This window comes from Zootermopsis nevadensis, unplaced genomic scaffold (genome assembly GCF_977971745.1).
Source record: "Zootermopsis nevadensis isolate Lab colony 2312 unplaced genomic scaffold, Znev_1.0 Znev_ptg000019l, whole genome shotgun sequence".
Classification (NCBI taxonomy): domain Eukaryota; kingdom Metazoa; phylum Arthropoda; class Insecta; order Blattodea; family Termopsidae; genus Zootermopsis; species Zootermopsis nevadensis.
Genome location: NW_028259151.1, coordinates 7577824 through 7600449, shown reverse-complemented (window position 1 = coordinate 7600449; position 22626 = coordinate 7577824). Strand labels below are relative to the sequence as shown.

At 40.7% G+C, this 22626-nt stretch overlaps 1 protein-coding gene across 3 annotated transcripts in view; it reads right to left on the bottom strand.

The window, feature by feature from the left end:
• Positions 1–77: 77 nt before the first annotated feature.
• Positions 78–22626, bottom strand: part of Cdk4 (Cyclin-dependent kinase 4) — a 184485-nt gene continuing 161936 nt past the window's right edge. For all 3 annotated transcript variants that reach the window (XM_022078938.2, XM_022078936.2, XM_022078937.2), the window contains 4 exons: positions 8496–8637; positions 7826–8154; positions 5900–6035; positions 78–5385 (listed from right to left, as the gene is read on the bottom strand). In XM_022078938.2, the coding sequence (XP_021934630.1) occupies positions 5209–5385; positions 5900–6035; positions 7826–8154; positions 8496–8637 (784 nt within the window). In that variant the 3' untranslated portion in view covers positions 78–5208. The remainder of the gene's footprint in view (positions 5386–5899; positions 6036–7825; positions 8155–8495; positions 8638–22626) is intronic.

Sequence of the window (22626 nt, the reverse complement as noted above, 5' to 3'; positions counted from 1 at the left end):
CAGAATTCATGCCTTAAAATAACATTTATCCAGAGCTAAGGAAAGATGATTGTTTACACTATGCATATCAAGTGAACTCATGATTTCAAATTAATTTTATTATCAGGAAATGCAAGAATTTACATAAATTCTTACCATATTTTTATATATAAAAATGTTTCCCTTTTTATTTACATGTAAAATACAATCTGGAGACCGCGTGGAAACACAAAGGCCGAGCACGGCTTTTAACCACAGCAAGACTACACAGGTAGGACCATACTGATATGTCACGACATTAGTTATCTTCCGCTGAAGAGATTTTCCAGTTGTCCTGAAGGAACTTCATTTACTTTGATTAACAAATCCTACTTTCTCACCTAACCAATTTATCTAAGACACACTTGTGACAGGCAGTTCTCAAAACGTACTGTAACGAAAAGAAAGGACTTCTTTTACGTTCAATATTTTTCTGCACATTACATAGAGAGACCAATAGTAAGGCATGGTTCCTGGAACAGGGGCGTTTGTTTGTAAACTCAAAACAGATTTCGTAACTTGTGGCCATTATCTATCATAAAATTTTAAATGCATACAAATATATTTTTTGAATAACTTGCAATAAAAGTATGTATCAGGATGTCAAAGTAAATGTGACACGAGAAAAAAAAATCAGAAATTTCAAACAAGTCATCTGTAAAAACTAAACAGGCCATAAGTATTCATCTTGAACTCCAATCAACTTTCTGGTTCTTCCGCGCAGAGAAGCTAAGTGTAAAATCCTCTATTACTATATCTACAGCTTAACGTCAAGCTCATACAAAAATAATATTATTAATCCCTCTTATTCCTTTTGGTTTCATTTCATTACCACTTGTTTGAATTTTTATGAAATGTAAACCCTCCATTGAAGTCTTATCACTGAAACACAACATAAATGTGTGTTTATTAAAACATTCACCCTGTTAACATCTAACGACAATCTATCGTAAGTACTGAAAGTTTCAATCAGTCTTTTATGAACTAAATGGAAAACAAAATCTGCTGCCATGAAATTAACTCATTCATTTCTGTGCTGTTTAATTATAATCAGTTGTTAATTAAAATGTAAAAAGGGAGATAACAGGTTTAAAAAATATTGACATTAAGTCTGTTGTTGATGTTGGGAACTTCGTGAAATAAAAATACTGGAATCATTTTACAAATTAAAAGACAATTTAAAACTAGTAATGCCTAATTGTACACAAACCTAGAATCATGCCTCATGGTAATTCCAATCAATTAAATCTGCTACTTTTGTAAAGACCAATGCAAACTCTCATCTTAAATATTCACCAAACCAAAAGATGTTCTATGTAACATACAGAAAATCATAAAATCAGAGTCCAAGAACCTGCAAGATTCTTATAGTTATTAAGGAAATTTTATAAATACACTTTACATTGGGTTCTGCAAAGAATGTATGTACATTCAGATTCACAATTTCAGACTCTGAAACCGGTATAGTAAAAGAAATTAGAATCTATACAATTTTGACCTCCTTTAACCACTCTATTGCTTTTATTAAAAGTTAATTTTATTTCCAAACGAAAATGGGTCATTTGTTGGCCCAACCTCTCAATAAAAAGAATGCCAATTCATTGAAAAAATGTCATGTAAAAAAGCAATTACATTACTACGTTAGATTGTGTTACACCACTTATTTTTCTAGACATTACCCATCATAAGATTTTCCAAATTTGACATCTCAGAAATTTAATTTCCTGCTTGATAGATGTAAAATTCCCAGACAATTTTAATCACAGCGAAAAACCAGAAATATAGAAGAAAACAATTATTTGACTTAACATGAAGAAGGCATCCAAATATTGAAAACAGCCGTAAATACATTGAATAAGTAATCTCGCATAGCTGAGAAGGGGTGATTCTTGAGGATGGGTTGGGCACAGAGCTAACGACTCCTAACCATCAAAAAACCTGAATGTTATGAAACGTTACATACAGTCTCAAACTTGGACAGATTTTTTGAAACTACTAACACAAAACAGAAAACGGACATGAAATTTGGAACATGGAATGTCAGGAGAGGCTACAGGTCCAGATGAATCTAATGGGAGAACAAAAGTTCAGGTGTGACGAGGGCAGAGCAAAGTGTAAGTTAAAAATTATCTGAAAACATCTATGGCTCAAGTCTTGGTTGGACTGGCCCCTTCTACCTATTGAGAAAGTAGTAGCATTGGGCATTGGTGATCATGTACACAGAAATATTAATACACACTCTTTAATAAATTTACAGTTTGGCGCCAGTAATATTAAAGTTACTTTATTTTCCTTGTACACATCTTAAGGACTCCTCCACATAGACAGCTTTACCCCAAGCTCTGCACCCCTCTAGATGACTCGATAAGAGTACAAATATTTGCCCAAAAACAATAATTTTATTGAATATTTAACAGAAGTTCAATAAAGACCCACTCTACCTGCTTAATAATAATGTTTATTAATGTTCACGATCTTGTTTAAACACTGGAAAGGACCACAACTTGCATGATTTTCATAATTTGGACATCAGATACTGGCACTTAACCTTTACCATAGTGACGGAAGATTTAAACCACCATATTACAGGGCTGCCAACCAGACAGACTTTGGGGTTAAAAGATTAGTGGCATACCAGCGCAGCACAGAACCGACTCAACCAGTGGTATTCAACCTGGGGTATGCACACCCCCGGTGGTAAGCGAAGACATCTAAGGGGGAACATGAAATTTAAAAAATATATATATTATTTTATGATAAACACTGAATAATGAGTAATGTAATTTATTTAATTTATTTTAGATGTAGATTATATATGATGTATAACTTGAATTATACACCAACAACTTTGGGGGTACAAAGTTGAAGAGAAATTATACGCGAACAAAAAAGGTTGAATACCACTGGTCTAAACCACATATGAATGCGATGCACGGTTGGTAAAGATTAAACACTGCCGATTCCCATTAGGTAATAAAGTGAAACTCTTATTTCAGCAATGGAAGTTTATTAAACAGGCGTCCACTGCTAGCAAGACACAATGGGATGCTCGTATCATTGTATAGTGGCTTTGTACGACCAAACAAATGTAACTCGAAGTACTTCACAATCATTACGGACATATTTATGTCCAGTTGCATTCAAACACTTCTTGTAGCCTTCCTATTTGTATACTGGAAAGATAATAATGATAGTTGATTCCACCATCTTTTGGCTACATTTTGATGCTTTCAAGATATGGATCTTAAAAACTGAAAAACATACCCACTATATGTAGCCCCACGGTAATGCCGTGCGCTATTCCTCGCATCTAATTACACCACGCACTCAAAAACTACTGGGGTTTCAATACTAAAGAAATAGTTTTATATGAATCTATTAATTTTAAGACGAATAAATGAAATGACTATATTAAAATTCCATCACCTTTCGGTGATATTATTCTGTACCACACTGCAAAAATCTGTTGTGAAAATTACAGTTGTGCGTGAAAACCACGCCATGAAAAGTTAAAGTTTTCTCAGTATGTAATATAATCAAATACCACGTACGCTAAAATTCTTTGGAAATATATTATATAACTCTTTGATGTCTGATACAAAAACAATACCTCCTACATCATCAGGTAAAGCTGTACAGTGAAAAATTAGGATTGGAATTACTTGTTCAACTTCCGAAGATAATACTCGCTTACCTATTGAACGTAAAGAGACGAACAAATCTATGACTGTTTACATTTTTATATTCCCAAAATAAGAGCATTATTTAAATTATTAACTTCAAATAACACTACCCTCTTAACAAAACAAAACCATTTAAAAAAATGTGTATTTTGCAAATTCAATTTCAGAAGGAACAGTTATCAGTAATATATGACATATATCGTACCTCCTTTTCACAGTACACATTTTTAACTGCAATCGCAGAAGGCTGAAAATAAGAAGATAACTTGTAAACAGTGTGAAAATAAATAAATGTTAAAATAGCAGTCTTATGTTGGCATTATTTCAACAGGTAAAGCCACGACGAACCTTAGAACTGCTGAGATAATTAGTTGATAGCAGTTTTAATCATTCAGTCTGTATTTGGGGGAAAAAATTACTCTCTTAGACACACAGTTTTCATAACAGCCAGTAACTAAAGCAAGTAATAGTAAAATAAAGACTGTAACATGAGGAAAAATGCACAGTCCCTAAAATTAGGGGACACATGAGGTATTTACAATACCAAATCTTAAATTAATTACTTAATACGGGGAGTCAGAATGTTGATGCATACTTACTGCAGTAACTGGTAGTAGTTAAGTCTTTTAAACAAGTATAATATCCACTACTTTGAAAATGGTATTTTGCACAGTACACTTTTGATAAATCACTTATTTATCAACACAAATAATTTTACATTTGGCATTTCTCACATCAGCCCTTGAAGCATAACAGCCAAGAGCTATTTTAAAACACAGTACCATCTTCATCATCTTAAAAATTCTATACTTGAAACTCAACAAAATTACCGAGCAGGTTACACCACAGTCAGACCTCTGGAACTGCAAGAATTTACACATTCCCATGTATATTAGAATTCTCAAAATTAGACGCTCAAAACAAGTAAGCAGTCATACTCGACTACCAGTGGCACAGTCACAACACGGGACCGCCTTTGAGTCTCTTTTCCAAAAACCAATATTCCTATTATTATTTTTCCTCATTATATTCTCTTACATGCCGACATATATCGACACCCCCCTTAATCAAACTAAACGTCAGTATTCTGATTTCTACGACATATTCTGCCATCAATGCCAAATTTTAATAGAAACTTATAAACTCGGAATATATTTCAAACTCGGCTTGTCAGATAGTAAAGTTTTAAATTCACAAGTCTCGGTATTATTGTGTCCGGTAGACATCACATACTGCCTGGGAGCAGAAACATCGTCTCGATACACAGAGGCTATGGTAAAATGGAATATATACGGTATGTATGTACAATGACTATGGCTATTATGACGGATCACAGGTTTTGTGGAATGACGGCAAATATCTGCAAATGGAATGGAAAGATGCGATTTAAAGCATTATCGGCTGTATAAATTAATCGATGATCGTAACATCCAATGTATTGGATGCTATTAGGAGTGGCCATTTAAGTGCTGTTTGAACATGATCTGATGAGTAACGCAGTAGATATTCATTTGTCACCATGCCGTCCTCCCAAGTCATCAGGAGTGCTGCTGCTCAGAGACGGGGTGGTTCGATTTACAGGTGAGAAAATCTGCAGAGGCTCCAACCCACTGTCACGAAAGTAGGGGTGAAGCAAGGCATCAGCAGCGCTGATCCTTTCACCTGGGTCAAATTTCAGCATACACTGTAATAATGCAAAATCTATGTTTACTTCTCTTCCGTAACATCACCTAATTCATACAACAAAAACATTGGTTACTATACAAAATATCCGCTTCAACAGATGCATAACCACTCTGATAGATATAAAACAGGAAAAATACATAAACATATGAATCTCTTCACAATCTTTTCTTCTTCTTCTTCTTCTATTTCTCTCCGGTCCGTGTTCAGTCCATGGCCTCCTCAATTCTCCTCTTCCATTCGGTCCTCTGTTAGGTCCGTCTGTCCGAGGCTTTGATGGAGGTTTAAAAACTTCTTCCTTTTTACGGTGCAAGGTTGTTAGCCTTATGACCAACCCCCGAAACTGGAGGACCCTTCACAGTCTTAGCAAGACACATTTCATACCATCTATAATTTCTATATTTCACAATTCTGGCAAAGATTTCCTAGTACAAACATTCATAGAACCACCGAGCACGTCGAGACAGAATCTCACCAAATACCAACAAGAAAATAGGATATAAACGAAGCAGTACCTGCAGTAGATTCTGTCCCTGTTCGCATATCTCTGGAAGCAGAATCTCCAGTGACACAGAGTGGTGCTGGACAAAGGAACTCCAGTTCAGTGAGACACTCTCTGGCCACTCCGATTGCTGCGGTGTACCAATCACCCTAAAACATTACAATTGCAACTGACCTTCAACTCAACATGACCTTATATCAAATGTGACTCCTCCAGACAACGCACGTACTGTGTCATTTTATGTAAACAGTAGCTTCATTCAGATCATAAGAATTTACGAGTACACAAATGATACAGCAACAGAGAAAACAGTACTGCTAACATGACAACAACAAAAGTGAGTTTCTGTAGTGAATAGTTCAAATTTAATACACTGCAATATCAGCAATGCTCATTCCTCAATCCACAGAACATGCAACACGTCCATTCGTCCGTCCACCAGAATCCACCGACCCCAACGATTTCTGCGACAAGTGACAGATTTTCATTGAACTTTGTATGAACTCCATGATGCCTGAAGCTGCCCCACGTTTGTTCCACAATTTCTATCATTAAATAAACCAATATGACAGCTACGTAACATTGCAGGTAGGATGACATTGGCAATAATAGAATATTACTATGTGTGGTAATAATGGTTTCGGAAAAACACAATTGTTTTGAACAACGTAAAACTTCATGGTGGCCACACAACACCAACACTGGTATAAAGGTGAAGATGTCTTTTTTTCTGGGTTATTATGCCATATATGGTAGAAGCAAACTTACTCATTGCCCTGATGATGAAGGCACTGGCAAACTTCTAACATACTGCAAGGTGTGACAACCCAGAAGAAAGCCATCTTAATATCCCTTCTTGTGTGAATCTAAAATCTCTCTTGGTATAAGTTATAAATTTTGTAAATGTAACTAACAAACCTCTGGAGCTAGGAATGTGAAATTCTGTTTAAAGTGTACAGATATTACACAACATTTTTATGAAGTCTAAGAGAATTTGAGGTTTTCACAGCGGTGAGTATGAAGATTTCTGTCTTCTGGATCGTTGCGCTGTGTAGTCTGGTCGATGTTTACCAATGTTTCAGAGGTCATACTGCCTCCGTCATCAGAGTATAAAGATTTCTGTCTTCTGGATTGTTGCGCTGTGTAGTCTGGTCGATGTTAACCAATGTTTCAGAGGTCATACTGCCTCCGTCATCAGAGTATGAAGATTTCTGTCTTCTGGGTTGTTGCGCTGTGTAGTCTGGTCGATGTTTACCAATGTTTCAGAGGTCATACTGCCTCCGTCATCAGAGTATGAAGATTTCTGTCTTCTGGATTGTTGCGCTGTGTAGTCTGGTCGATGTTAACCAAACGTTTCAGAATATTCATCGCCCTGATGACGGAGGCAGTATGACCTCTGAAACGCTGGTTAACATCGACCAGACTACACAGCGCAACAACCCAGAAGACAGAAATCTTCAAGTCTACAGAAGATACAAACAATATATTCATGTGCATTAATCATTATTGACCACTTATCCCATCTCGTTTTAATGCATAATATGAAATAATATAACAATCAATCCATTGCTATGGAACTAAATATAACTGAGCTAAGAAAACAATGAAGGCAGTCTTTAACTGTTAGATCCAGTACGAGAAACAGGTTATGAATTTCATGCAGTGTACCAACATATATAAAGCAGGAATAACTGAAATAAATGTGTAATGTGTGAACAGGGCTTACACCAACACATCAGTACAATACATCTACAAAAAAAATACTAAATTCCATATGTATTAATGACAGAAAGTTACAAGAAATTGTTAGAAATGAGTAAAGACCCAAAGTGGGTTACATAACCTCAACAAGGATGCGTTAAGTTTGATCACTGCGCATCTTTTAGGGGTTATTTGTGGTAAGAATACACACAGTTCCTCTGGATTTTGTGCAACTCACCTGAATATCCTATCCAGCTGGTCCCCTTCCGAACTGCCATTAAATAGTGGAAAGAGTCTGAACAGCTCTGCCATGATACAGCCACAAGACCAGATATCTACGGGTGTGGCATACGGCAGCCCAAGGAGGACCTCGGGCGAACGGTACCACAGAGTGACGACGACCGACGTCAGTCTCATTTCAAAGTCGTATGTTTTAGCGAGACCAAAGTCTGCCAACTTGATGTGTCCCGTACTTGTCACCAGGAGATTCTGAGGCTTCAAGTCTCTGTGGATGACGCGATGCGTGTGAAGAAAGTCGACACCACACAGGATCTGATGCATGATTTCCTGAAATGTTTTAAACTACACTAATTTTTCCTGCGACAAGGAGCTAATAAATTAATGCCAAAGGCAAGAAAAATCAGTAAATAAAAGAATGTGACTTAATTATTCTAATTTTTAAGATAATGCACAGGCTTAAAATATAGCAGTAACTCCATCAGTCCAATATGCTAAAAAACAAGAAGACAAAAAGCCAATTACAGAGCCAGAACAAAAGATGAAAATGGTGGGGTTTTAATAATATTCCGAAAATAGCACAAATACTGTTTTGTAGACCATCATCATGTAATAAGAGATGAAAGCGTAGCTCACGGTCCATACAAACAGTGACCGACCATGAATTTTACCTTAATGCGACGAGAACCCAGCCCTGGAGGAGGGCATCGTTCCATGTAGCTTGCAAGATCTTGGTCCACGTGTTCAAACACCAGGAACAACACCAGTTGCTGTTCCTTCTCCAGCCTCTGGCCATGACAGATATCCAGCAACCTGCAGGGAAAAGAGAAATCAATAAAATGTGACCGACTGTGTAAAACCACTGAAAAAGTATCGTTTATCTCAAATCTTTTCCTAACCTCGAACACCACAATACTCATCTTGGACTTGTTCAAGAACTTCCTGTTCAAGGAATGGTCCATTTTAAGGTATTACAACACAGAGGCAGAAATGTGTTCGAATAACGTACCTTGATTGACACATTTTCGTGTGGGATTTAAAACTGGTCAATGAAAGAAAAGAAAATTTAAATTAAATTCATAACCACTAGAAGAGTGACACACATTTGGAAGGACCATAAAATAGAGACATACTACAAGAATTAAAAACAAGAGGACATTTTTAAATATAATACCAACCGAAATCAACACGTTTACAGAATCAATTGAATAAAAATTACCTTGGATATTATCCATCGTCTAGTAAATATAAAACGTAAAACGACGTTTCGGAGATGGGACTCTATTTCCGTCTTCAGGTTCTTACACAGTTGGGCCCACTAGACGATGGATAATATCCAAGAAAGGTCCGGAGATAGGGATTAGCTCTATCTAGTGGGCCCAACTGTGTAGGAACCTGAAGACGGAGATAGAGTCCCATCTCCGAAACGTCGTTTTACGTTTTATATTTACTAGACGATGGATAATATCCAAGGTAATTTTTATTCAATTGACTCTTCACCATCGTCAAGAAGTTTTAGATTTGATATACGTTTACAGAATGTAAAATAGACTTCCCAGCGTATACAAAATTGCAAAACCACGTGAATCAAGGAACAGAGGATGGCCTATAAAGAATCTCTTGGACAAATGTAGCCGGAACGGTTCGACAATTTGCCTAAATCCATGACTATCAGATGATGATTACATTTGTCAAAAGGGAGTGAGTCAACATCCCCTAAAGTTTGTCAGGATATCCAGTCCCCGGATTAGATTTGAACCGGAAACTTCCTGAGCGCAAGTCAGCGGCCTGGATCCTTGTTTAATTATGTCGTATTCCCATTCTGCTTACGGGAGGTGAGCTTTTTGTCCGGAAGTGGATCACCAAAAGTGTCCTTCGTTCAGGAATATTCCTCAGCCGTGAGTGACCACGCAGACAATGGCCCACCTACGCCATGTCTGCACTGCTGCACGTAGTATTCCGTCATACCACCATAATAGCACTTACCCCACGCCCAAGACCCGCCCTGAAGAAAAGACGTGAGTCAATGTTTTCGGGAATGAATATCCTACCCACGGTGACATTATCCATCGTCTGTGGCCAGTTTTTAGGCGGAACATTGCACGCATCTCACTCCAGTGTTCCAACGCGTCTCATTTAAACGAAAATTATAAGTCCCTTTCTTTCGTAATTCCTGCCCTGTATTTCATTCAATTATCTCGATAAGCTGACGTGAAAAGAACAGAACATTAATTCATTAAACATTTTTTCCTGTTGTACCCAACTCAAGACAGGAATTGGAGAACTAAGAATAATTCATACAGAGAAACATTTTATTTACACAAATCACCCTGACAGTGGGCTTCAATCAGTGAGGGCAAGGCTGGGCAGATACCTCGGAGCAGGGAAATATGATATTCATATAGAAAATTTTTTTTGGAAAACCAGTCAGAGGCTGTTACGATAATGCAAAACTGGATCTCAGGAAAGTTGTTCGCAAACCACACAGAAGCAGCTCAGGATCGGTCAGATGTTGTTGGGGGGGGGGGGGGGGGGGGGGTTTAGCTTTAGAAGTTTTTGCGTTATCGACACACACAAAAATAAAGTGTCCGTATTTTGTAAACACAGCTGTGGCAACACTGTACAAAATCTTAGGAATGCTGGACAGAGTACATTCGACTCTGAGAGCGGCTAGTTCACAAAACTTCGCCTCAAGAAACCAAGGGACACCAAGGAAGGATTTCTATATTACCCTTCGTTACAACAGCATCACGAAATAGCACGAGACTCAACTAGAAATACTCGCAGATTCTACAAAGTGCCACATTCAAAGAAACAAAATCTACGTTGTTCCTTTAAATAATTGGCTGTGACTTTGTTGGGGGGGGGGGGTTTAAATGTATACCACATACTTGTCGTAAAGATTGCATAACAAGCATCCCAATCCCACGGTACGTCTCTCCAAACGCTGATAAGCACCAAAAAGGAAGAGACAACACTAGTCCACAGCCCAAAAGAACAATCGACAGCCGAATTATTTATTCTTGCGTCCCAGAATGGATTAGTTGAAGGTAAAACTGCTTTGAAAGCCACGAGACCTCTTGGGTTCCCACACATCGTCACCAGTAATCGTATTAACACTATCACAGCAGTCTAGCTCAAAGGTACAATGCCGTTAATACCAAAGATCACCACTGGACACGATTTGGAGCCATATCCATCAACTCCCGATCTTCAGACACGTATTAACGTTATCCTCTCAACTTCTTTTCGGTCTTCCAAAATAAGTGGCACTCTCCATCAGCATTTTGTACCACATTCCTTGTTCCCCACACCCCTCCCGTCTCCATACTAAAACAAATTCCTCTAGGCTCATTTAACTGAACGCCCTGAAGATGGTGGCAACAAGGACCTCTAAAACATTGGTAAACTTCTACTTGATATCTCACCCTCAGATTTACGTCATTTTCTTGGACTGAAGCTTCAGTATCACAAATAACAAAGCAGAATTGGATGTGGTCGGTAGATTTGAATAAGAGAAAAGCCAATGACCTTCGCTCAGATGTTCAAGAATTTCCGCCTCTTTTACGGAACCTTAGGGTTAACAGAGCACATGAATCCAGTCCACACGTCACAATCTGTTACATTCACGATCGGTCTTAAATCATCATCCCGTCTAAATTTAGGTCTTTCAAGAGATCTCGCCCCCTTGTGTCCAAAATTCTATACTAATTTTTCATCTTTATAATATAATCCATGAACCGCCAACTTCCTCCACATTTATTTAATGGTACTAATAAGATTTGCTGAAGTAAAAATTACAAAAGCTTCTGTTGGTCTCTCCCTCGTAGGCCAACATATTGTCTGTCATCAGCTTCGTCTTCTCAAAGACCCTGAATCCGTGTTCCGTCCTTCATGAGAGAGACCAAGTTTCACGCGTGAAAAATAACAAACACAATTATTTTATTTATTTAGTGTTCTGTCTGAGGACAGGTCCATATGAACAAGATCCTTCCATCCTTTTCTCGGACTGGGACCTGTTCATATACGTTCTTGGCAGATGATCCAGAAGTGGTTTGCCATTGCCTTCTTCTGTGTGTGAATGGAGTAATTGTTGGGATGCCACGGAGGAAAACTCCGTGTTGCCTAGACCACGGCCTTGCCCAACACAAGTTATAAATCGAACCCGAGACCCCAGGATTACAAGGCCAGCGTTCTAACCGCTAGACCACCTCATCTTATTATTATTTAGTGTTCTGTCTGACGACAGGTCCATATGAACAGGATCCTTCCATCCTTTTCTCGGACTGGGACCTGTTCATATACGTTCTTGGCAGATGATCCAGAAGTGGTTTGCCATTGCCTTCTTCTGTGTGTGTGAATGGAGTAATTGTTGGGATGCCACGGAGAAACCGGGGAAGCCCCCGGAGGAAAACTCCGTGTTGCCTAGACCACGGCCTTGCCCAACACAAGTTATAAATTCGGGCACCGCCGGGAATCGAACCCGAGACCCCAGTATTACAAGGCCAGCGTTCTAACCGCTAGACCATCGTCTATACTTCTTTATATTCAGTTTTAATGCCCTTCGACACGAACCACGAAGAAAAACACTTCCGGACTGAATTCTAACAAGCGTCTGTCAATTTTAACCAGATCTTAATTCCTTCCTGAATGTAACATTTATTCGCTAATGCTGTCCCCAAATATCTAACTCTGTCGCTGATTTAAATGTTCATTACCCAGCATTTTGGTGACGAGACGTGGACACGGACATGCCTGCCTCTGCCTTCACACCTAGAAGACCTGTTGAAGAAAAATATTTAGTTTCGGTTCGTGTGTAAATCTTTCGGGGGCTTGGAACACCAAGCATCCGTACGAGAAACACATACCGAAGATGGAATTCCTGCTCCTTCAGGCTTGAATGAGTTCTGACACCCTTCGCATTCCAGCACGCGCTGGCAACCCTGGTCTCAAAAGGGGGAGAGTCTTTCAATGTCTTGACCGCTGTGGAACTTCCATTCATGAAGAATATCTAGAACTCCGTTGGCAGTGTTGCCAGCTAACAGCTTGCCTAATTGACGTCAGGTCATTCTTTGTTCGACGCACCATCTCTGTGCCATTCGACTTTTACGTGAAAATCGTTCGTACACGCATTCAGAACCTTCTGGAGTGACAATTTCTGGAAATCCACGGCCGATCCAGACTTAACTCGACCAGTCAAACTGCCGAATGGTTGCGTTGGTTACCTGTCTCTCTCTCATTTTAGGGGGCATTTCGGAACAGGACTGCTAGATGAACATATGGATGTACTCGAGAAATGCTTACGAAACTTTTATCGGAAAACGTGGAAGAAAGACCCCATCGCAAGAGAAGCGCAAATGGAAAAAAAAGATAATATTAAAACGGATTTTAAGAAATTATACCAATGTAGGCTGGATTTATCTGGCCAAAGATCGGGGCCGGTTGCGAGTTCTGTGAACACGTTAATAAATCTTAAAGATCCATAAAAGGCAGCTACTTTCTTGGCGAGACAAGTGACTATTAACTCGTTCTAGACAAGTTAATTACATGATACGAAGGAAAAGAAATAATGAAAACTAATGGAGTAGTAAGAAAGAAACAGAAATTTAGTGTCATACAATAAACAAGATAAATAAAACAAATAAGGCCCATACAACAAAAGATAAAGAATGAAATAGAATAAATATGAAGAAAAGATAATTAAAATACTTAAAAACGACAATGAGAAGCTTCACTCCTTGCAGTAGAGAGATGTGGGTTGCCTACACATAAGGAGGCCGGACTATTATGAGATAAATTCACGCTTGCATATACATGAATAGTCGGGCAATATCCGTCGGTATAATGGCTAGACAACTGGTTGGAAGGCTGAGATTTGATTCCCGATAGGGGCAAATTTCTTCTCTCCTCTCCCTTATGTAGACCGGATGTGGGGTCCGCCCAACCCCTTACAGGTCACAATGTGTGCCGAGGCTCCTCGTTCGCGGTTTAAGCAACAGAGACGCGAAGCTCGCTAATCACCTCCACCAAAAGCCGAGGTTAGGAATGAGTGGATCAAACCAACCAATAGGCTAACTAATGGCGGAGTCCTGAGCAAGACATCGTCCCTTGCCAGGTTACACCATTTCTGCGTGCGATACGCATTCTTTAAAATGGTAAACAGTGATTAAAACTACAATGGGGGTGTGCTTTTCAAACGAGGGGCTATTGCTATTGATGGGAGATTATCCCATCAAGCAACTTGCCCTTTCTGAAAAGGATTTTGATTGGATGGCTCCCTGGGATTTGAACCAAGAAGTGTTGAGATCGCTTTGGCTGGTTGTCACTGCCTCTTCTTGGGGCGGGGGGCACTTCAGCCGAAGGCCTCCATGATCGGGGAAGGCGGGCAGTGTCCTTTGGATTGTACCATGGCATTTGGCTTACAACTGAGGAGGAGCACGGAAAATCTTAGTTAGGGTAGCCGAGCAGATTGGTCAATCGTTGCATTGACCTCAGTCAGCCATCGATCGGCACAAGTGCCTCCCGAGTTGCTGAACTAAGGGGTTCCTGCATCAGCTAACTTTGAATCGAAACCATCAGTCAGTGCTCTGATGTGGTCGGCGAAGAATGGAATCCTCAAATCCCGTGAAACTGGCTGTTACCAACGTACCAAGACACGTAGGTCGCAAGGAGAAGACACTTGGATTTTAACTCTGAAGAAGAGGCCGCTTCTCCTTTTATGGAGGGTGAGAAACACGCCAATCTCTTAGTTACCTTCTTTCCCACCTAGATGGCGAGCACCGACGAGGGTCACACTGTGTGGATCTGTATCTCCACTCCTCTAAATGTCTCTTAGCATAGGGAAAGCTTTACCCTACAGAAGAAACAATGATCCTCTTAAGCAAAAATTTTGGAGCCCTGGGAATGGAAAATCGCGGTGTAAACAATCCTTAAATACAGAGGAAGAACACGAGGGCACAGAAGCAGATCTGAGCGGTTCCTGAAATAACAGGGCCTGAAATCACGAAACGATTTAACGTGAGGTTCCAGTTTAAAGAACTGAAAGCAGCAATTGGCCAAATGTTGCGTGTCACTGGTCATTAGCGGTATGAATAACAAGGGTTATGCATCACGGCTGCCGGGTATTTAACAGTGTGAACAACGACCCGCGTGTCCTGCACCCACAAACTGGAAAGGGCCCGCCCCAAAATTACCGGCGTCACGCCAACACCTGGTGACAGATTTTCACACGCACGACATTGCCTGTCCGGATCCAAATTTGGCATAGGGCGAGGATTTGGATGGCCCGAGCCATCTGGATGTAATTACATTCGCAGGACGATTATGATAATCCGAAAAGTCTTGAGACAGACAGACACATTTCACATTTTCACAAAGTTCTGTAAAATCCTTCTCAATAATTTTTCCCTTTTAGTATTAATTAATTATGATCGGTCTTGAACCACTGAGCATTGGGATCGTTTGCTGGAATACCTTCCGAAGTCATGAATATGGCTTTTCTATGCTGTGCTGTCCTGTGTATGTACCGGCCTCAAGATGTGCCGATCCACCATCCAAGGTGTCCTACAAAATGTCTCCTCAGCTTCAGAATTAATTCTGAATCAGAAACAGCCAGAGGACCCGAACTGAAAACTGTCGATGTTTGTATTACGGGTTGTAACGCCGTGTAAACTTGAAGAAAGACACCAAAGTTCCGTCGAAACACACCCACGAAAGAGAAGCTATCTTCCGGGATTCTGAGCCGTCTTGTCCGGTAGACCTTCATCGACGTTTCAGAGGTGATTGGTGCGCAGAAAGCACCTCTGGAACGTCGGCAAACTTCTACTGCACAAGACGGAGCAAAAATCAGACAGGACGCCTTTATTTGCAAAAATATCTTGGTAAAATCTGCACTTTACGAGAGTTTTGAACCTGCAAAACACAGTGGTAACTATGTCTACCACCTGCTTTAACATTAAAAACCCAAATTTTGTAAACAGTGTATGAGTCCCATAAGCTATCTTGTATGTCTACACTGACATGCTAGCAGCAATGTGCAAATGAAATGTGTTTAATGTTGGGTCTGTGTATTTTTTTTAATGAATGAGTAGAGGAAGTCTCCGACATGGCTAAGAAGAAAACAGCTGTTGTAATCTCCTAGTCTGGTCCATTACAGACAACTTCCACCCAACACAGGGTTGCCCAAAATCACATCTCCAAGTCCCAAAAACATATCTGAAAACTGCAGTGCTCTTTAATAATTCCACTCAAATGCAAAAGTCGCTACCTATAATCGATTTTTCATATCAGCAATGTTTCAACAAATCACAAAACTTCAATAAAGTACCTGGTATTACGTAATCCGAAAGTGAACCTTGAGGTTAACAAAGCTAAATCCAGATCAGCTCGCCCAGTTTCTCTGAAATCCAATCCAACGTCGTCTTCCATTCTGCCACATCATTTTCGTCTCTCTACTAAGTGTTTTTGCCATGATTTCGTTCGTCCTACATGCTCAGCCCTCCTATACCTCACAACGACGGTGTTCTAATAACGCATCCACACAGTAATACCACGACCACCAGCAAAATCACACGAGAGCTGTTGTAATTATCCTTCAAAATAATATCTGTAGGAATACAAAGCGGCTTTGATCGAATCGAAAGAATGACTTCTTCATTATCAAACCTCGGCACTACGTCCCAAGTAAAGACACAAAAGTCTTAAGATGCTACGATCGCAAACCTGACGGGAAGCGACCAGGTGTACATGGGAGTGTAATATTAAGACATCTAAGAAGAAGATGAAGGAAAAAAACAGGTTGTGAGGATGTGAACTGGTTCCTCTGAATCAGGACAGGGACTGCAACGGACTCACCTGAACAGTCATAAACCTTTGGGTTCCGTAAAAGACGGAGAACGTCTTTATTAGGTGGGCGACATTCAACTGTTCAAGGACTCTGGCTACGACGAGGGGCAGCAAACAGAAAGGAGAAGCTAAGTTTACAACCTGCATTGCGTCGTCGTTTCAACTGGCACCAGATGGGGAGGTGACAGTTCAACAGGGGTAAACCGAGAAACTTGGAAAAGGCTGGTTCTCAGTACCACTTCGTCGACTACGAATTTCACCTTCAGTCACCAAGGAGTGAGCCCGGGACTCCGCGGGCGAGAAGCCAGTGTGTCTACTCGCCTGAGCTACGACCCCCCCCCCCTCCCATACGGGCTGTATTTCACGGGTGATAACACCTGAACTAGACAAAGTTTTGCCTTTCCTACCATCCACTCCAGTAGGCCTCCCACCACTCCAGAGAACGACTTCAATACTTCACGAAGCTTTATGAAAGCAACGGACAACATAATTCTGTCGCAACCAATTTCAAAACGACACACAGACGCGTCAACGCACACATCCATCCTTAAATGTCGACATGTACGACGGTCCAGGTTGGCCACCCTACAACATAGCTGTGACGTCATCCCCAGATTAATCCACGCCAGACGACCGGATGCGTGGGGCAGAGCCTCCCAGTGTCAACTGTCGGGGTCGCTCAATGCGTATTTAGTACAGACGTTTACATATTCCATGTTCATCCGTTCACAGAGTTGACAAAATTGTTTTTAGAAGCAATTTCAGCCACGCCCACCTGTCAACGAGTTCAGGCAGTCACGGCCATCAAGATGGTATTCTGGGTTGTTGCATCTTGTAGTCTGGTAGGAGTTCACCGACGTTTCAGATGTCCACGCTGCCTCCATCATAAAGGCGATGTGCGCAGCAAGGACCTCTGAAACGTCAGTAAACTTCTACCAGACTACACGGCGCAACAAACCAGAAGACAACCATCTTTATTAGGTGTTCGTCGACAAGGGCCTCTGCCCCATGGAGTTAGTTCTCCTACAGCCAGGACAACACAAAATCATCGTGGACTGGCTTGTCCATCGAGTAGGCCACATTACTGTCGTGTACCATATTAACTACCACTGGCTATCGAAACCTTCCCGATTCATAATTCGCCTGCGAACTTCCCGAAGTAAAGTTGTGTAAAAAAAATTAAGCTGACGCTGTACAATCGTAAACAAATTATGGCGTTTCGTGGCTGGAATCTACTTCATTTCAGTTTCGGAATGTCTCCAGAAGCCTTCCCTCAGGTTGCAGTCCGACGGGGCACTTGGAAGCCATATTGAATTCCCCTTGCCTTGGATCCGGTTTTCATAACCTTGCTAATGTCGATGGTCTTGTGCGAGGGGTCGGACTACGGGAGGGAAGGCTGGACCGATATTTCGGCAGCTTTTAAACTTTTTATACCTCACGATGTTTGTGCATCCACTTATCTGAGGCCAATTTCATGACACAAACTCTGAACGAACGGATTTTCACTACGGAAACATGTTCACGAACACGCGATATCTTGTGCTATTGTTAAACGAACCTCACATTTCATTGTTAGCAGCTATCTAAAAAAAAAAACATATCACATGTACAACGTGAGACGATGGTTGTCTACTGGGTTGCAGCGCCGTGTACTCTGGCAGAAGATTACAGACGTTTCAATCCACTCCACATCGCCCTGATGATGGAAGCAGCAAGGGCATCTGAAACACTGGTAAACTAATACCAGATTACACGGCAATGCAACTCAGAAGACAACAATCCTCACTCGAAAATTGGTGAATTCCAAAAACAGTCCCTACGCTTAAGCATTGCACCACGAAGATGTTTAAGGTGGCTGTGGAGGAATAATCCCACATATTTTTGACTCTGGCAGAAGATTACAGACTCATCAGGTTCCCGTCCTTGGAAGAGTCCCTGGTATCCACTGGATGGGAGGTTGGGTGGGCCCAAAACTACAGCGGCGAACACAAACCTCTTGCCGCTACTGGAATCGAACTCTGATCGTCTACTACGAGGCCAGCTGAGCAACAGCGACTCCTGGGACGCCAATACAGCCTTTGGGAAAGTCGACATCTTGTCGAAAGCGAACAGCGTACTGCTCAAATGTGTGGAGATTTCTTTCTCAATCGGTGGTCCATAAATTCTAATTAAAGTTATAACAAACTGTTTACCAATGATGATATACCATATTTCGTTTATATCAGAAATAAAAATTAGTATGTTACAACTAACTGGGTGTCCTCTCTTTAAGCTGCACAATTGTTTGTGTTGATCATTACCACATTCAAGCACAGCGACTGACTGAGCCTAGTCGATCATGGTTTCTTTTCTTTGCAATACAGGAAGGGTACAGAAACCAGTGGTTTTTCACAAAAACACTTTTTGTTCTTACATTTTATCTTACCTTCATATTTTTAATTATTACGTTTTGTTTCCTTACAAAATTTAATGACTTACACCCACTACCTTGTCAACGTTAGCTATCACCTGTCCTGTACAGTGTAGTTAGGCCCGTAAATCACAAAATACTGCAAACTGGCGTAGATTTTGATGTGAGCAGCACAGATTCTCTTTTGTTAAGGTCAAAGGTCATTCCGTGATGACGAAAAGTCAAAAGTTTCCGTCATGTGTAGCGAGACTAATGCAGGCAGACAGGTTATCCGTACTTTTCACAAGTGGTTTTCAACTTTGGACCAGCTGTGTACACCAAGAACACGACATATTATTACGTCACTACGGCAGAGTCAAACGTAAATTTAAGATTGTCAGAACCTGGTACACAAGCATTGCACTGGCTTCCTGGGATATTTCCGTTGCAGAGTTTTGTCAAAGGCTAAAATATCTCTGTCCGGGGCAGCATCCTGCCAAGGAACAGTGGACACGAAGATCACACTTCATGGAAGTTCGTTATCAGTCTCAATGGCCAACCACTATCAAATTGTGTGAGATCCGTCTTAATTATTCTTCACGATTATACATGCGTCAAGACAACTCTAATGTCGTGTTTTAAGCCCAAAAATGAAGTTCAACAAATTCAAGAATACATTACATTTCAAAATCTCGAACTTTTTAAGAATTATATACTATAAAGAACATCCAGGCGTTACGTCCTTACGCCTTCATGTCGTCCTGGGTGTTTCAGGCGGGGGGGGGGGGGTAAAACACTCAGCCCCCTCACCACGGCCTCAAAACACGTACGAACAAGTATTAAATGCAACACTTTCAAATCTAGCCACTGCGACATTTACGACAGAATTAATATTTTAATATTTTCCGTCAAATCACAATTTTAATAAGATAATAAAATATAAAAATATTTAAAATATCATTTCACGTTCCGCATCGAATGATCGATTCACAAATTGGAACGTCTCTTACGACATGAATGATATTTTAAATATTTTATTATCTTATTAAAATTGTGATTTGACGGAAAATATTAAAATATTAACCTAATTCACAATATGACGCAAATATACTACCTTACGACAGAATTAAACAAATCCATGTTGAAATCTGAACAGGTATTTAAACTAGCGTAGGGCATCAGAGGGGTCCTGAAGGATTACGGAACGTACCTGCACTACGTTGATAGAACTGCACGCGTTACAGGTACGTCGGAGAAGTTGCCGCATTGTAAGGCGCACATGCAACTCATTACGAAGGACCTGATTCACGAATGCACAGTGTATTCTACTGTGCATTCGTAAATGCAAGTGGTTCCCGTGAACATATTCTTGCATTACTTTCTTTCCCGCAGGGTGATGAAAGCCTGTTCCGATTGGCCTTCGCATGACTACGTAATTGGTCCGTCATGAATTCGTCTGACTCTGAAGATGGCTGTTGTGCCAGTTCGGGTTTGTAGTTCGATTCCCGAACGAGGTAAACCTTAATATGGAAAGGCAGACCAGGCTTTGGCATATTAATCCGGTCTATTTTAAACGGAGAATCGTGATTAGATTACTTCATCCAAATTTGATTTGACTTCATTAATTTTGGCTTTGTTTAATGTATGAAATTGGAAGACAGTGGCGACACTCAGTCGCTTGAACGTCTTTCTTACAGACTTTCCGTCTAGCCGCGACGTGACATTCACAAAGCTTTCGCGAAAACTTAGGTCCTTCCGGATGTGAAATGACTTTTGCCCTAGAACAGTCGCTGTGGGGCGACTGGGACCAATGAAATTCGAATATGGCTTTTCCGACTTCACGGGGGTGACATTTTGGGGCACAAATCGGATCGCCGTATTCAATTCAAAATTTACAAACAGTTACAGGTTGCGGGGGGGTATTTATAGCCGCGCTTGTGTTATTGTGGGGCCCTCAAATTTTAGTTTTCAGGTCGAGCAGACGCGTTCAGCTTGTACCTTAAAATTCAGTACAAAGAAAAATAGCAGAATCAATTGCGCTGCCGTGAAGTAAGTGTGAATGGTTGTGCATCAGTGTACCTCAAGACGTAATAAAGGGGACATCTCCAAAGTTAGACTCAGTGTCGTCGTCTCCAGTTCATTCGCGCAACCACCGCCTGCCCCTTATATTCCCCGAGAGTCGGAGACTCTTCCTCTCCGACTAAACCCACACCTATTTACCGAAAATCCCTTTATATCCCTTCGGCATAACTCAATATATCTAAAATTGTAACCGCACCAGTGCCAGGCACGCTACTGGGTAAGACCCCGTGGCTACATCAGTCGAACAACAAGGCGTGTGCAGAAGGGAGGTTACACCGTCTTCTGGGTTGTTTTAAGTTTTCGCTGAAGCATTACTTCAGATGTGTGTCCTCTTGAAGGTCGGCAAGTTTATATTACAGGAATTTCGCTTCAGGGCCATGGATGCATAATACAAAATACTTTTATGGAATGTCACTCGGGAATTTTCACTTAGGTTTGAGAAAGCTCGAAATCTTTGCGAAATTCACAAACCCAAACAAGAGTTGTTCTTGAGGTCCAGTCTGGCTCGAATCTAGTTATCAATTTAGCAGTCTTTGTCGAACCTTGAAGCTTCGTTCTTTCTGTGAATAATACAATTGTTTGACGACGCATTGAGGTTTTAAAAATATTTCTCCAACAAAGAAACGAAACCACCTTTACTGTGAGTCCTGGAAGGAGAAACGTTACTACAAATAACTAGTTTGTCCAGTTAATACTTGTATTTTTCAATTTGCTAGAGTTTTGTCTTTCATTCGTATCCTCCTTGAATAATTCGTCTTAGTATAACAGTAACCGTGTCGCTGGTGTCAAATCTGTTGGGTTAAGAGTAGTACAAGAGACGCAGTCCCCGAATTCGTTGATGTTCCATTCTTTTGGCACGATGAGGGACATGTAACTGTGCAGTACCTGACCCGAACCCGAAGCTGATCTTCAGATCTGTTAATCGTACCCCATCTTAGCCCCACGTCCTCTTATTTCAGCGTGGATGGAACCCGATCTTTTTTTACAACGCACCTTTGTTTAATGCACAAATTCCAGTAATACTTCAATAAATCATCTAACGTCGTCGTATGAACATCTGAGTTTATTTTGGCCTTTAAGGAACGATACAAAGACGTCAAATGCGAAGTCTGTAACGTGCTGCCTCGAGCTGTTTCCGGTAGAGGCGACTATGGAAATCCCCGAAAAAATAAAGCCGGAAGATTTTGTTTCCTGAGCCCGACAATGTCGCGAGCACAAGATGAGAACAACTTTTCTTTCGCGGAAAAAGGATGGCCCCGAGAAAGCCCTAAATATTCAAAATAACGTTTGGTTGCCGTAATCTGAATCTGGACTAGAAAATTATGTGCTACCAGGCCCGTACTTGACGGTCATCCTCTCTTCCCATAATCCACAACGAATGGTAAGAGGTCTCTTGACAGTTCCCACAAAAAATTGTACTTGAAACTGACAATTCCATATCCAACAAAGAGAACGAGATCTTACCGAGCAGTTTATTTCGAGAGGGA